Source organism: Arvicola amphibius, chromosome 1 (genome assembly GCF_903992535.2).
Source record: "Arvicola amphibius chromosome 1, mArvAmp1.2, whole genome shotgun sequence".
NCBI classification, from domain to species: domain Eukaryota; kingdom Metazoa; phylum Chordata; class Mammalia; order Rodentia; family Cricetidae; genus Arvicola; species Arvicola amphibius.
The window spans coordinates 7,983,060-7,999,519 of NC_052047.1; the positions used below are offsets into that span (position 1 = coordinate 7,983,060).

The 16,460-nt window shown below is 45.4% G+C and overlaps 1 protein-coding gene across 12 annotated transcripts in view; it reads left to right on the plus strand.

Annotated features, from left to right (window-relative positions):
- Nucleotides 1–15,647, plus strand: part of Sec31a (SEC31 homolog A, COPII coat complex component) — a 57,360-nt gene extending 41,713 nt beyond the window's left edge. For 8 of the 12 annotated variants that reach the window (XM_038310626.2, XM_038310668.2, XM_038310678.2 and 5 more), the window contains 7 exons: nucleotides 1,500–1,838; nucleotides 6,275–6,313; nucleotides 7,680–7,738; nucleotides 10,422–10,685; nucleotides 12,236–12,355; nucleotides 14,016–14,087; nucleotides 15,078–15,647. In XM_038310626.2, coding sequence (XP_038166554.1) covers nucleotides 1,500–1,838; nucleotides 6,275–6,313; nucleotides 7,680–7,738; nucleotides 10,422–10,685; nucleotides 12,236–12,355; nucleotides 14,016–14,087; nucleotides 15,078–15,257 — 1,073 coding nt within the window. In that variant the 3' untranslated portion in view covers nucleotides 15,258–15,647. The remainder of the gene's footprint in view (nucleotides 1–1,499; nucleotides 1,839–6,274; nucleotides 6,314–7,679; nucleotides 7,739–10,421; nucleotides 10,686–12,235; nucleotides 12,356–14,015; nucleotides 14,088–15,077) is intronic. The other 4 variants (XM_038310654.2, XM_038310685.2, XM_038310698.2 and 1 more) reach the window with 2 other exon arrangements.
- Nucleotides 15,648–16,460: the final 813 nt, after the last annotated feature.

A 16,460-nucleotide genomic window follows, 5' to 3' on the forward strand; every position in this document is an offset into this window, starting at 1 on the left:
CTTGCACCACTCTGTATGTTTGCAGTAATGGACAGATGATGCTGTTCTAGCAGCCGGATCCCAGTCTATGAGCGGATGCTCTTGGTTTGTATATTCTGTGGACCTGACAGAGAGCAACTACATTTGAAAAAAACAAATTACAACCAGATGTGGTGGCAGAGGCAGGCAAATCTCTGAATTTAAGGCCAGCCTGATCTGCATAGTTCCGGGACAGCCAGGGCTATATAGAGAGACCTTATCTCAAAAGAAAAGCAAATCAACCAACCCCCAAAACTACTGTTTCATAACTAAGAATAAAGAACCCCAATAAAAACCTTAAGGGTAAAATTATTAAACAACTATTAAGAATTAAGAACAAAAAGCCCAGGGGCTGGAGATATGGCTCAGTGGTTAAGAGCATTGCCTGCTCTTCCAAAGGTCCTGAGTTCAATTCCCGGCAACCACATGGTGGCTCACAACCATCTGTAATGAGGTCTGGTACCCTCTTCTGGCCTGCAGGCATACACGCAGACAGATTATTGCATAATTAATAACTAACTAACTAACTAAATAAATAAATAAATAAATAAGTACATTTAAAAAAAAGAACAAAAGGCCCAACCAAGAGGTGGTGGTGCACGCCTTTAATCCCAGCATTGGGGAGGTAGAGGCAGACGGATCTTTGTGAGTTCGAGGCCAGCCTGGTCTACAAGAGCTAGTTCCAGGACAGGCTTCAAAGCTACAGAGAAACCCTCTCCAAAAAAAACAAAACAAAATAAACAACAAAAACAAGAACAAGAACATAAGGCCTAAGATCTCAGGAGACAATTGTAAGATTAAACAACTGGAAAAACCAGTTATGCTCCACATAAGAACTTATCCTTGCAAGGCCTTCTCAGCTGTGGGGTTCTTCACACAAGTGTCCATTTGACTCCTTTCCATGTAGTGCTTAGTGATGCTGTTTTCAGGGGACAGATGCACCAGGTGTGCACTGCAGAGACCCCTCCCTGTCCTGCCTGCCCTGCCTGCCCTGCTCCTGCAGAGTTTGGTGGTGTTGGGCTTTTCCAGGATAGGTTCAGGTTGAAGGTTGAAGTCTTGAGCTGCCAACAAGTTCTTGAAACTATAGGGTTTTCAAGAAAAGGACATGGTCTGAGCACAGAAGTCTTCAGTGACTCTGTCTGTGATTATTAGCTGTCTCTGCAAGTCTTCACAGGGCAGGAAGTCTCAGGAAAGGGTCAGTTTTAACAGCTCTTTGGATCTTAGTCCAAAATGTTTAGCACCAGCAGCATTCTAGGGATGGTGTTTTTCCTGTTATTGTTTTTCTTTTTCTCTTTGAAGTGCTAGAGATGGAAGCCAGGGTTTTGCCCACACTAAGCAAGTGTTCTGTCACTGAGCCACATCCCCAGTCCTAAGTGTTAGGTTTTGGTCATGTTGTTTAACAGTAATGACTAAAATCATTCCGACTTCTGTCAGAACAAACGTGTAACTAATTAAAATCTCTGTTTCTTCTCCTGATGTAGCTTACCAGCCAGCCCAGCAGTGTTCCTTCGGAACAGGGGGGTCAGCAGCTTACCGACCTCAGCAGCCTGTTGCTCCTCCTGCTTCTAATGCTTACCCTAACACCCCATACATGTCCCCTGCCGCTCCTTATTCTGGGCAGCCTCAGATGTACACAGCGCAACAAACCTCCTCACCTACCTCCAACTCTGCTGCTTCTTTCCCCCCTCCCCCTTCCTCTGGAGCATCCTTCCAGCATGGCGGACCAGGAGCTCCACCATCATCTTCAGCTTATGCACTGCCTCCTGGAACAACAGGTACACCGCCTGCTGCCAGTGAGCTGCCTGCATCCCAAAGAACAGGTCTGCGCTTGGAAGGGGTTTGCTTGGGTTTCAGAGCATGTGGGTGGGTGGAGGGCATCGTTTCCAAGGTCTGTGAACTGAGTAATGTGAGGTGTTGCTTGAGTGTTTATAACAAGTTCTCAAACTCTCTGTGAGCCTCCATAGTGAGCGTTGGTGCTAGATGAGGAAGGCCTTAGCCTAGAGCTCTCGATGCTAAGGGGTATAACCTACTGCCAACTCACCGTGAAAGGAAGGGAATTAGTGGGCGAGAGGAACGGTGGTTGAGATTGGGCTCAGCTGGTCCTGGTCCGTGAGGTGCAGAAGCGCAGGACAGGGGCATCCGGGATTAAACATGGCCTCCCGTGCTCGTGGAGTGCTCTACTACCACGCTGTAGCTCGGGCCTTCAATGGTTTACTTGAGCTGAAGTGAGCCCAGTTATCTTAAAATGTTCTTGATTTTAAAAGTGATTTGTGGGCTTCAAGCTGGCCCAGTGGGTAAAGTGGTTCACTTTTTGCAAGCCTGACGGTTTGGACCCAGCAGGGCCCCGTGGTAGAAGGGCAGAAGTGACCCCGGAGGTTGTCCTCTGCCCTCCACACACACAAATAAAGAGAACTCAAAGTGAGGCCTCTGCACGTCAGCATTTGAGAGTAGTTTCCTTTCGCTTGAACTTGGTTAGCCCCTATTCCTAAAGCTGTGCCGGCAGAGTCTGTGTTTTGCTAGGCTTAATGCTAAGAGTAACTCACATTGGTAGAAGTTTATCGTAAGTCTGTGGTAGAAGCATTCTTTTCAAGTAAACACAACAATAAATGTGGATATAAAATATTTTTAAATTTTCCTGCTTCCAAAGTCTTATGTATGGTGGATCCCAGAATTAGAAATACACGTCTTTCCCCTTCTCTAACGTGTAATATTAGCATCCAGAGAAGGAGAATGAAGGTAAGGAGCCTCACACCACCCCCCACCTCCCCGTATGTGCACACAGTTGAGAATAGGAAGAGGTTAGCAGTAACTAAGACTGAGCAGCACACTGCGGGAACTGGCCCGCAGCAGCACTACAGGCGCTCTGAGGCCGTTGGTGAGTGAGCACCGGCACTACAGGCGCTCTGCTGGCTGGAAAGGCAGCCAGATGCTTCGGAGGTGCCAAACAGAGGGACAGCTTGAGCTCTTCAGTCTTGAAGTGAGGCGAGAGAGGTTGTCAGGCTGCTCAGTGACCTTCATCCTAGAGCCTTTGTTGTTTAGTTTACGACGACCGCTTCCAAATCCTTATTATCTTTCTTAACTACAAATAGGAAGCCAGCCGCACACGTTTCAGTGATGCACTGCAGACACGGCAGTTTGACTGTTTAGAAATGGTAGAGTTCCAGAACCACCCTGGAAACCTGGATCAGCCACCATTCGGAGCAGTGGATGTGATCCTTATTAAAGGGTAGTGTGGGTTCCAGTGAACCCTCTTAAAGAGCAGTACGGGAAATAGAAGAGGATTCACATGCGTTAAATGTCTTGGACAGGATCTAGCATTTGCTGTATGTTTTGTATTTAGGTCCTCACAACCCCAAGAAACAGAAATTCTTAGTCCTGTTAAAATTGTAGCTAAGGAGACAGAAGCTTTTTAGGAGTTGTGAGCAGTCTTGAGGGTATGCGCACTGGTCCCCGTTAGTGGGAGTCTGTGTTGTCACAGCCTGTGCTGGAGATCTCTTGGTGAGAGACGCTTCCCAGTGGATTTATAGAAATTCCCCAAACCACTGCTGGAGCTTCTGTCACTTTATAACAGGAGATGAATATTTGCACAGCATTGTTCTCCTCGAGCAAAAGTGCATTTTGCCATGAGGTAGTGGGTGCTGTACAGTTGTTCTAACCTGGCTGAGACAGAATGACTAATGGGGAAAACAGCCAAACTAACGCTCCCTGATACTCAGCATGCACATGTATGCCCGCTGCCTGTTAGCCTGCATGTGACCTTCCTTTACATCTCAGGTGCAGTCACCTCACCATGTCCATTTTGGATTCTCTACAGTTTTTGTTGAAGTTACATTATTATGACTAGACAGCTTGTCGTATTGTAGTGTGTCTTGAACCGTGGGTTTGTTGGGGATTTAGAGATTCCAGTTGGCCAGTGGGTAATTCCTGTTGGATCCTGCAGACCTCCAAGCTTTCTGTTAATATATGAGTGTTCATGCCAGAGGCTCAGAGGAATGGCTGTTGCTGCTGTGGGGGAGGGGAGGCAGCGGAGGAGGCAGGACTGGACAGGGCTGAGGACTAATGAAGGAACAGGCAAATAAAATACTCCTACACTGACTCAGAATGGAGTATAATAAAGGGGTCTTCATTAGAGGGGCTCCCAGATCACAGTCCTCTGCACAAATGGGGTCCAGGCTAGAGAGGTGAGAGAACAAGCATGTGCACCTATTTGGTACCCAAGGCCATGCCCAACCTGGTCCAGCCTCTCAAAGGCCATTGGCTGAAGGAGGTTCCCCATCAGACTAGGGCCATGATAAGAAGCGCTGGCTGTGCTAGCCTTGCAGCCTGAGTTCTCCAGAACCTTGTGAAGCTGAGTGCGGTGGGCCAGCTGCCTGGAGTGAGACCCTGCATCAGCACTTCCGCAGGTCTCCTGACTTCCACATGTGAGCTATAGCACACACATGCACATGGACACACACATGCACGCACACACATGCATGTACGCACACTGAATACCACATTTTTACAAAAGAATATAGATAAGCCAAAATTATGTATTAGATTGAGAAAATGACAGGGTTTATTGAAACTAAACATGTTTAAACATTGCATGATTTGATGGTAGGCAGAGTCGGTGAGTGTATAATGGGAGAAGACTTGATGATTGTACAAGTTTTCCCTATTCGGCAAACCGTGTGTTTTGGTTCCTCATTCAAGCTACCAACTGGCTGCTGTCTTGGGAGTCTTGACTCTGATTTGGTTCAGATTCACTGCTAACTTTGAATTTGACTTCATTCTGACCTTAGTGTTGCCACTAAGGGATCATGCGAAAGTCCTCCGCAGACTACTTGGTGAAAGCCGAGTGTCCCATGCTTCAGTCCCCAGACTTCTTCTTGGGAGAGTCTTTGTTCCCTGTCCCTTCCTGTCAACAGGGTGAGGAGAGGGCATATTGCAGGCACTCTCCCTGAAGAAGCTCAAAGCCAACCTGTTTCCAGTACTTGCAGGTGTCGTCTGTGGTGCCCAGATGCCGAGGTCTGGAGGTGGAGCCAGGCTAGTGTCCTTACAGAGCACACAGCGACCCTCCAGACAGTGGCTAGCTGTAGTGTGAGTGTATTATGTCTTCTGTGGGCAGTGCCGGCTGTATGGTATAAAGTCATCACTTAGACACAGGCAGTGTGGATCACTCTTTCCTTCAGTTAAACCCTAGGTGAGGAGATTGGCTTGCACTTAGAAGCCATATTGTAAGGAGAACATGTCAGGGAACGCCGGAGTCATCTTCCGAGCAGTGGATCTTAGGCTGTGGCACCCTCTTCTACCTCTCGCTTTCTCCAGGATGTGTGTCTTGGGTGGAGCTCAAGCTCAGTTGAGTTCATCTTCTTTTGTCTCTTCCCCTTGTCAAGTGAAGCTGATGGGTTCTGAAAGACTCTCTGTGCTGACGAACATAGCCACTTTCATGCTTCTGATCTGGGGCAGGCTGGCCTGCCCCTGAGTACCGGACAGGTGGGCACAGAGTGTGGTCAGCCTGTTTGCTTCTCTCCACTGCTGGAGGTTAGACAACAATGCTTGCGTCACCTAGGGACTCACTGGAAAGATAACATTAGGCCCTATCTGAACATTACACTCTGGTTAAACAAGGTTCTCAGTCAGCTTAGGGTCACAGCTTTGAATGCTGCCAGCATGGAAACACTTGGTGCCGTGTGGTGTGAGCAGGTGTCATCTGGGTTGTGTGCCGTAGGATGTCCTGAGCTTCATCTGTCAAACAGAGAAGCTGTGAAGACAAAGACTAGGGAACACTGGTCTCTCAGGGAAGGGTAAACCTCTCTTAGAAGAGAGAGCATAGTCAGAAGGGAAATGCTGCCTAAGAGTTCATTGTATTTGATACAACTTTAAGGAATTTACCCAAAGAAACTGATAACTTTCTTAACTGAACAGAAGACATTTCACATAACTTGATTTAAAAGTGAGTCTTAGGGCAGATGTGGTAGTGCCTGTGTGTGACCCCAGCACTTGCAAGGCTAAGGCAGGAGGATTATGAGTTTGAAACTAGCCTAGACTACATAGTGAGCAGCCTAGGCTACATAGTGAGTAGTCTAGGCTATCTAAGTAGAGACCCTGTAGTAAGTACGTTTTAAAAATTGTAAAGCAAGTTTTGTTCCTTTGAGGTTCATTTGCTTTTCCTGGGCTCTGTTAAGCAGGGAAGGAAAAGTATAATGTGATTGTTTGAGCTTAGAATGTCTTCCATAATACTGTCTAAGTGACTTTTACATTTTATCTACAGAAAATCAATCTTTCCAAGACCAAGCATCTGTATTGGAAGGTGAATTGGTTGTAAAACATACATTTGAAATAATTTAATCATTAAATGCAGCTAATGAATGGACATTAACAATAATGCATGTGAACGTACCCTAAATCTGATTGGTATCATTTTTATTTGGCTTCTTAATTGAATCAAATTTTAGAAGTGATTGAATGTGTGTGATAACTCACAGCTTTAAATCATAGAAGCTGTGTATCTTACATGAACATAATGACAGGATTGCTGTATCCAGGTAAGGATATGAGGTGATGGGAGAGATTGGAATGATTCCTCTGTGTGGTGGCATGTTACACATGGCTCAACAGCCTGAGACCAGCTCCTAAGTGTTCAGAGCCTGTTCAGCCTCCTGTCTGAGGTGAATTTGTAGGAAGTGAGTTCTATTTAAAAAGCAAAGCAGCTAAATCCATTATGTGTAGGAAGAGGGCTGGCCTTGTTTGGTAACGTAAGCATGAACCAGTTTCTTTTGTTTGCTAAGCAGTTGTGTTGTGATTTAATATGCGTCTCAGCTTAGCAAACAAGGGGGAAATCTGAAGAGAACATACTGGAAACGGGTAGTCAGCACTTCCCATTGCCATGTGTTCACTCACACAGCTGTGCTCGAGCAGCTGGCTGCTTCCATAGTGAGTAAAGTGACCTCGTCAGAACTGGGCAGTTGTCGGTGTCAGCATGCTCTGTAAGGTACTGGCACTAAAACACCGAGCTCTCCCCATGGCCATTTGTACTTTGAGATACCAGAGTGCTGGGTTTCCAGTTTCTGATGAAACTTTCTGTGTCTATAGTTTCTTAAGACAGGAAATTATGAGAATTACTCCTATTGTATAGTTGAGCTCTGGTTTTTGTTTGTTTGTTTTTTTTTTTGTTTTGGGTGTTTGTCTTGTGGTCCTGGGCATGCGACCTGGGCCTCCTGTTCTGGGCAAGCATTCTACCGTTGAGCTGCTACCTGGCCTGGACTCCTAAGTCTTATTTTTAATAGGACTGTGTTTAGCATCTGTGATGTGCTTGCTGAATTGCATTTCCCTTTATTCTTTGTATGTTAAGGGTGATAGAACACTTTGCAGAAGTACACTCGCCGATGTGTGCCTGTTATCTGGAGGGAAGGGTGGACTGGCTTTGGAGGCTGCCTGTCAGTTTAGACACAGGACGTCAGTCTCACCTTGGGACAGTCCCTTCCCTCTGAGCAGCACTGCCCTCAGACACAACGCCTACTGAGGCGAGCGCTGTGTGACCCTGCTGATTGCTCGAGCCTGTGCGGCTCACAGACTGTATGCCTCCCTCACAGTTGAGGGGAATATCGAAGTTTGAGATGAATCACTTTCTTCCTTTCAGGGTTCTGGAGGAAAGTGACTTCTCTTGTCTGTTCTAGGTCCTCAGAATGGCTGGAATGACCCTCCAGCTTTGAACAGAGAACCTAAGAATAAGAAGGTAATGGAAAATCCCTCTACCCAGTAGATGTCTTTGTTGTTAGTCACCTGTAGCCATGTAGAGCACACCACGCTTAACTGATCCTTTTCAAGGCAAAGCTTGCAGATTGATGCGTGTGCAACTCATCGCACCAGGACCCTCTAATCGGGTGAGAGGAGGCCATGACGGAATGCTGCTGAAGCTTTCCCCTGTGCTGAGGGCGGCCTGCACCTCCATCCCAGGCTCAGGGACCTGGGAGGCCGAGGCAGGGGATGACTTAGGAGCTGGGACTTAGCTTGGGCTGAGCTTACATCCCTCCTCTCACCGTGTGCGTGGCAGCCAAGACGCTTCCCGCATGTTCCATGTCCACACTCCCTCTCTGCACAGTGCACCTAGGGCCTCCATTTTCAACTCCCACGCTGAACAGTGGAATAATTTCTCCTCTCCTTAAAGACCACTAAACTTGGACAGACTCTAGCCAAACATACTTTGCTTATGTTCAAATGCAAGGGTAGAAAGGCTGATCTGGCCTGAGCTAGGTTTGGACACGTGTAATAAAGCAAAACTGTGTCCTCAAGCCAGCTCTTAGGAAGAATTTCCTGCTTACCATCTGTGTCTACACATGGTTTAGCTTGCATGTGATTAAAACCAGATGTATTGTGTGGTGGGGCCTGAGCAGTGGATAGTTTTATAAATTATTCTATAAGTCAAAATAGAGAACAAAAACTATACTTCTTAGTAGCCACCCCCTCCTGCCTTTAGACACCTTAACAAGAAACCTCAAACAACAACAGCAACAACCTAGAACCACCGAGCAACTTCATTCATGTGCTCGGTCTTGACAGTGAGTTTCTAATCCGAACCTTTCTCTTTTTTTTTTTTTTTTTTTTTTTTTTTTTTTTGCTTTGAATAAAGTCACTTTACTGCTTTTGCAAATCTATGCTGACCCTTATTTCAGTCCTCTGAAGAAGAGACCAAGAACCAGTAAACACAACCCAGATCCCAATTGCTGGTCACAGTCTGAGGCCAGTCTTGTCTGGACCCTGTAGTGAGACCCTGTCAGCTGACCTCTCCCACCTGTGACCAACCTCAGTAAAACCTTTTTCTGGTGACGGGTATAATGGAAAGCCTCATTAACAGGCAGGGTGTCACTCTCCTGCAGGCCTCAAGCAGCAGAAAACAGGATTGCACACTTTGCTCCTAATTGTTTCAGTTCTAGCAGTGATAACGATTATATTTTGTATCCAGTGTAATTTATAATTACATTTTAGGTTTTCTTTTGCAATATGTTTTAACAATTGTGTTTTGTCTGCATATTTGGCTGTGTGGTGGTGTCAAATCCCTTAGAACTAAAGTTACAGACAGTTGTGAGCTGCCATGTGGATGCTGGGAATTGAATCTGTGTCCTCTGGAGGAGCAACCACTGCTCCTGACCCCCGAGCCATCTCCCCATCCCCTCATGATATTTTTAAAATATTTAATATTTAAATATTTCTGATTTTTCCCATGTGCTCACACATGCTTGTGTGTGTGTCATGCACACTTGTGAACGTGCCACAATGTGTGTTTGTAAGTCAGAAGACAATTTGCAGACTTAGTTCTTTCCTTCCACTGTGTAAGTCCCAGAGACTCAGGCCCTTAGACTTGGTGGAAGTTGCTCTTACTCACTGAGCCATTTTGCTATCTCTGTCACAATATTAAATGAAGAAATGCTTGTACTTAGCATTGTGTATTTGTCAATAATTATTACACAGTGTCAATAATTTGAACACAATATGGTATTTTTCTTCTCCTTTCTTTTAAGCTATATATATTGAAATTGAAATTCTTGGTGATTTCTTTCCTCCAAGTATAATACTGAAAGGCAAGAACATAAAATTGGGAGGCTTTAGTTAGTAAGGAAGCCCCAACAAAAGGTAATAATAACCAGAAATTTAATCTGCTATTTTTAGTGCCAAGTAATAGCTACTTAGTGATCTATGAAATTGAACTGACACCTTTTTGTCATTTAATATGTGCACATGGACACATGCAACATATGAGCACACATGTATGACACATTGGTTCCTGTACTGCTACATGAAATGCCATGACCTCCGTGACTGTTACTGTGAGTCTGTGTGAGATGACAGGGAGATGACCCTTAGTGTATTCCTCACCCATGTTAGCCACATAGGTCTACACTGATGTTTGCCTCTGGGATGCTGCATAAGATTCCATTTGAAAAAGGGTTCCACTGCAATGAAAATTTAACTATGAGTACTCTAAGACCTTTAGTTTTATTAGCTAAGTGTTGGCAGAGGTCTGGTCCCAAAGAAACACATGGAGGTCTACATTAATTATAAACTGGTTGGCCCATTAGCTCAGGCTTCTTATTAACTAATTCTTACATCTTAAATTAGCCCATAATTCTTGTCTGTGTTAGCCACGTGGCTTGGTACCTTTATCAGTGAGGCATTCTCATCTCGTTTCCTTTGCCGCTGGGTCACGACTGCAGACTGACTCTTTCCTCTTCCCAGAATTCTCCTGTTCTGGTTGCCTCGCCTATACTTCCTGCTTGGCTACTGGCCAATCAGCATTTTATTAAAATACAAGTAACAAATCTTTACAGGGCACAAGACGATTGTCCCACAGCAGCTAAGGAAATGTTTTCCTCTTTATTCCTAGTTTTGGTGTTTTAACTTTTCCTCTCATCTTTTAAAAGATGCCTGAGAACTTCATGCCTCCTGTTCCCATTACATCACCAATCATGAACCCTGCTGGTGACCCCCAGTCACAGATGCTGCAGCAGCAACCTTCAGCTCCTGGGCCACTGTCAAGCCAGGCCTCCTTCCCACAGCCGTACCTTGCAGGTGGCCAGCCCTTCCATGGTGTACAGCAACCTCTTGGTCAAACAGGCATGCCCCCATCTTTCTCAAAGCCCAACATTGAAGGGGCGCCGGGAGCTCCTATTGGGAACACCATCCAGGTAACATAAATCTGGCATAGGAAGATGGCTCGCTTCAGTACGTTTCTGTTATATGTAAACTTATACAATTCTAGTTTCAAAATAGCAACCCCATTTTAGGAGGTTGGTTGTGCATATGTATATTATTTTTCAATTACTTGGTTATATAGAAGCTTTTGAGACAAGAATCATACATTTTGGGAGTGTATATTTACTGTGTCTCAGTAATTATAGCATTTTAATCTAGTCAGTACACAATTTAAGTTTGGTTGAGTATTTACTGCATCTGAAGTTGCTAAGTAAAAGCTATTTTATAGCTTTTTCTTTTTAAAATATTAAATAAAAATAGTATGGTTATGTTACTTAATGTATTTGCTTAAAACCTACTAAGCTGCCGGGCGGTGGTGGCGCACGCCTTTAATCCCAGCACTCGGGAGGCAGAGGCAGGCGGATCTCTGTGAGTTCGAGACCAGCCTGGTCTACAAGAGCTAGCTCCAGGACAGGCTCTACAAACTGCAGGGAAACCCTGTCTCGAAAAACCAAAAAAAAAAAAAAAAAAAAAAAAAAACAAAAACCTACTAAGCTAAATTGGGTGTGGTGACACACACACTTTTAATCCTAGCAATCAGGCAGAGGCAGGCAGATCTCTGAGTTCCAGGACAGCCAGGGCTACACAGAGAAACTCTTTCTTGAGGAAAAACAAAACAAAACTAAAAAGCCACAAACAACAACAAACACCCTACTCAGCCGGCTGTACCTCTAGAGGGCGAGACACCTTCATACTTCAGCCGGCTGTACCTCTAGAGGGCGAGACACCTTCATACTCAGCCGGCTGTACCTCTAGAGGGCGAGACACCTTCATACTTTAGCTGACTGTACCTCTAGAGGGTGAGACACCTTCATACTTCAGCTGACTGTACCTCTAGAGGGCGAGACACCTTCATACTTTAGCTGGCAGAGTCCCAGAAGTGAAAAACACTTAACACCTTTCAAAGTGATACTTAGAAGGACAGAGATGTTTTGAGCTGCACATAAAAATGTGAAGAGCTTGGGTCAGTATTCAGTATGAGGAAATGGAACAAAGTCCTGCCTGAGAGGAAGGCTGTCGATGGTTGTGGAGAGGTCATCCTGCCTGAAGAAGTTCTCCATGCTGCAAGTTGCATCATCTGAGTTGGTTCTTACCCTGTCTTCAAAAAACAGACTGAAACAGAAAAGGATAGAAGAATGCTAGGATAAACAATAAGGGATTGTGTAGTAACTAGTCAGTTACTCGGGCTGTGTGTGTATTAGAGAGAGAGATGTAGGAATTGATCCCAGGGCCTCACATTCATTGAAAAAGCTTCCTACCATTTAGCTAGAGCCCCAGTCCGTTTAAAATCCAAGCTGCCCAAGGAGCACTAGCACTCATAATGGTATCTTATCCTGGGTAATTTCACACATTAAATCTTCATTGTATTTTTTTTTTTTTGTCTATAAGGTGATTGGTCCTCTCTTTCACATACAATCAGGATTTTGTATATGAAATACTTTATGGTCATTTCTGATTGTTTGTATAACACTAATTCTTACAGCACGTTCAGGCTCTGCCAACAGAAAAAATTACCAAGAAACCTATTCCAGATGAGCACCTCATTCTGAAGACCACGTTTGAAGATCTTATCCAGCGCTGCCTGTCTTCAGCCACAGATCCCGTATGTATTCTCCCTCAGAGTTTATTTAGTTATAAGTATAACCTGGGCTGGAGAGTTGGGTCAGCAGTGAAGAGCACTGTTGCTTTTGCAGAGGACCTGGGTTCATTTCCAGCACCACATAGCAGCCAACCACTGTCCATAATCCTACTCCCAGGGAGTCTGACACCCTCTTCTGACCTCTGAAGGCAGTGCACACATGTGGTGCACACGCATGCAGGCAAAACGTGAATACACATAAAAGTAGTAAAATAAAAATCCCTTTAATCTTTTTTTACAAAGTCCCTTGTTCCAGGTCCTACAGGTTGTGTGTCAGAGCTAATAAGGCTGCTAATAAGGCTGTTCACTCGGTGGCAGAGTGAACATTTGACCTTCATGACAGCCTTAGGATTGGTAGAGTCTTCGTTCACAGATGAAAAGGTTGAGGGGAAGACCTGCTTGAGTAGTTCACTAGACACGTATCTGTCGTGCAGCACATCTAGTGTGCAGTGCTGCTCTGCTGGCTTCATCTCCTCTGCTGAGACGCAGGCTGGGCACCCCTGCCTACACACACCCGGCACTTGTGCTTGCTGCCCCTTCTGACCTCCAGGCTTCTCCAGGCCTCGTTTGCTCAGGCCAAATTTAGACCTCTGCTCACACGTCAGAGCTTCAGGACTTTCTCTACTGCCCCAACACTGCCAGCCTCTGTCCTGTTCATTTTGGACCATCTAGCATAAAAATACTGTGATTATTATCTTTCCCATTTATTAGAATTTCTGATCTGGGGCTGGAGAGATAGCTCAGAGGTTAAGAGCACTGGTTGCTCTTCCATAGGTCCTGAGTTCAATTCCCAGCAACCTCATGGTGGCTCACAACCATCTGTAATGAGATCTGTTTGCCCTCTTCTGGCATGGAGGAACATTGTATACATAATAAGTAAATAAATCTTTTTTTTTAAACAATTTTTTTTTGATCTGTAAGACTTTGTCTCCTGTATAGGACATGGTAGACTTTCAATAAGAATGATGTGATTTTTCTAAGGCTAGTTGGGGTGTTTAAAAATCACTTACATTTTATTTTTAAAACCTTTTAGTGTTTGGAAAGGTTTCCGCTATGCGCTTGAGTATGTGGATTGAAGCAGGGTTTGGCTCAACTTAATTTACAGATCTGTCTCAACATTTAACTCTTAGTCATCTGTTTTGGAGGGAGGAGGTCTGGGGATTCACATCCCCCTGGGGGACGGGGCACATGCTAGGTGAGTGTTCTTGCTGTGACACTCACCCCATCTTACTGCCAGACATGCTTCCTTTGTCTTTTCTGGCGCCTTAGAGGCCTGGAAAGAGGCAGGATCAAAGAGCAAATGTTGGGAAGTGTGTAAATGGGATTCCACAGTTCCCCTCTGTTTCCTCTTACATCGTCTCCAGTCACCGTCCTCTTCCGTGGCACCGATCCTTTGCTGTCACCGAAGGTCTTTGAACGTGTCACTCCTTGTCAAGCGATTTCACGGTCCACGTGAAGCCTTCTTAAACCCCATTTTGTGCTCTGAAAGAGTCATCTCCTCCCTGCCCTCAGTAGAGAACTAATGTCCATTCCAGCAGTTTGTTCAAGCTTGTGGTCATGGTGCCTCCATTGCATTGTTGGCATCGAAAGATTCGAGTGTAATGCCTGTTCTTCTGTCCTGCAGCAAACCAAGAGGAAGCTAGATGATGCCAGCAAACGCCTGGAGTTTCTGTACGACAAACTTAGGGAACAGACAGTAAGTTATTTTGGGGACAAAGATACATTATGACAGTCAGTTTTTCTTTGTTGCTAACAAAGTGTGGAGGGCAAATGGCCAGGAAAGCTAGAGTGGGCTTCCCAGCCTCATTTATGTGGAGTGGGAGAGACAGCATGAGCGGGGAAGTGAGCCCTCTAGCAAAGACCAGAAATACAAGCTGGACTGCGTGGGCCAGGGTAGCTGGCCTGCTGCTCATTTTCATGGCCATGTATCAGAAACCAGGGACAAGGCAGGGACTCTGGTCCATCTCTCAGGAGTCACAGCCTGGCCAGGGGAGTGCTCTGTGGCGGAAGAGGACTCACCTGCTGCTCCACTGGAGAGTTTAATAATGACAGTGCTGGGAGTGGAGGACGGGCGCCACGCCGGACGGTGCTGAAGTCGTCCTGTTCGCCACACTCAAGACAACCAAAGCAGAGAACGCTGGTCTAGTAGGAGGGGCCGTGTCTGCTAAAGTAAGGGGTGCTGAGTGACACCGCGACAGAGAGCTGGACTTGGGTTTTAAGAGGTGGCGGGCAAGCCAGTGTGGTGGGTGCAGGAGTCAGAAGTCCATCCTCAGCTACATAGTTCAGTGTTAGCAGAACATATCGTTAGACACGGAGAGGAAGAGGACACAGCCAGGTAAACTTGAGAAAGTAGGGAAGGTCACCTGAGCCCAGGACTGTGAAACCAGACTGCATAATGTAGCAAGATCTAGTTGCAAAGAAGAAAAGTAAAAAAACCAAAAATTTAAATGCCAGAAGAGACTGATGCATGTGTAGTTCATCAGTGACTTCGCAGGAGCCATCTTACCATGGTTCTACTTTAAAATGTAACATTTACTTGGTCTAACATGTTTGCTTGTTTATAAATATTCCAGAAATGCTAGTTATCCATTCTTAAGGAGTCTGTTTCAGGCTGTGTGTCAGTCTCTGGAGTTAATGCTCCCGGGAGTCTCACAGGAAGTCCCCTCATGCGTCCCCTTTATCTCAGCTTTCCCCAGCCATCATCAGCGGTCTGCACAGCATTGCCAGGAGCATTGAGACGAGGAACTACTCGGAAGGGTTGAGCGTCCACACGCACATCGTCAGCACCAGCAACTTCAGTGAGACGTCCGCGTTCATGCCCGTGCTCAAGGTTGTCCTCAGTCAGGCCAGTAAGCTGGGCGTCTGAGACCAGCAGCCCAGTCTGCTGCCATCGCCGCCGCTTCTCCAAAGAAAGCCATGCTGAGACTGGACCAGCCCCTTATTAGCATGTTTCTGTGGCAGCCACCCAGGAGCTTTGACGTTATTTCTGCAGGTACACTCACCCTAGAACTGCTTGAACCCTGGTGCTTTCTTTCGTTTAACCCTCTTGCCCATTATGATTTCCTATTCTGCAAATAGTGTCTGCCCTGGACTACACACACTGGCTTCCTGAGGGGTCTGACAAAGAGTGGATTTAAATCTTCGGTGTACTTTTTAGAAAAACTGCGTCTGGCTGTGTATAAAATGGACCTAAAACTAAATTTCTCTGATGTCTTCCCTACTTTCTCCATCAATCAGATTAAAGTGTGTAATCCTATCTTACGTGTTTGTGGTCTTTTTATTTCTTTACGTTTTTATATTTTCTTTATGGGTACACCACTGTGTATATGTAGCAGTCAGGGCTTTAGGGACCAGTTCTCTCCTTCCTCCATGTGGCTCCCAGGGATGTTGCTCGAGGTGTCAGGGTTGGCAGCAATCGCCTTTGCCCTGAGCCGTCTCCCAGCCCTGTGTGGGGCTGTAGTTCTGTGATGGAGCACTCGTTGGCATAAGATCTCAGGTTCCATTCCTATCACTGTAGAGTAGTGATTCTCAACCTTCCTCATGCTGTGACCTTTTAATTCAGTTCCTCATGTTGTGCTGACCCCAACCATAGGATTATTTTTTTGCTACTTTATAACTGTAATTTGGTTCTGTTATGAATCACAATGTAAATATCTGATATGCAGCAACTATGAAAGGGTCATTCAACCCCCAAAGGGGTTTCAGCCCTGAGGTTGAGTGTCGCTGCTATAGGGGAAATGTATAAACAGGAGGGCGCTGGGCATTGCATATCTGCAGCACACATTATCAGTGTTCGCTTGGCTTCAAGATTGAATTGTCTCGTTTCATAATTAGAGGTTTGCTCCCCTGCATAGGTAGTAAATTACCTATAATCTTACAGCTAAGTTCAGAAAGAAAACATTTGTTATAGTCAGGCTCCTTAATAAAAGGCACATATTTTCCAGTCATGTTTTCTGTCAGGTGACTTTTATCTACTGTTATGTATAACAATGTGACAAGCAAAAAAACATTCCCATTATATCTGGAGGAGGACTGAGCACTAATAATTTCCATTTACACCATATTTTGT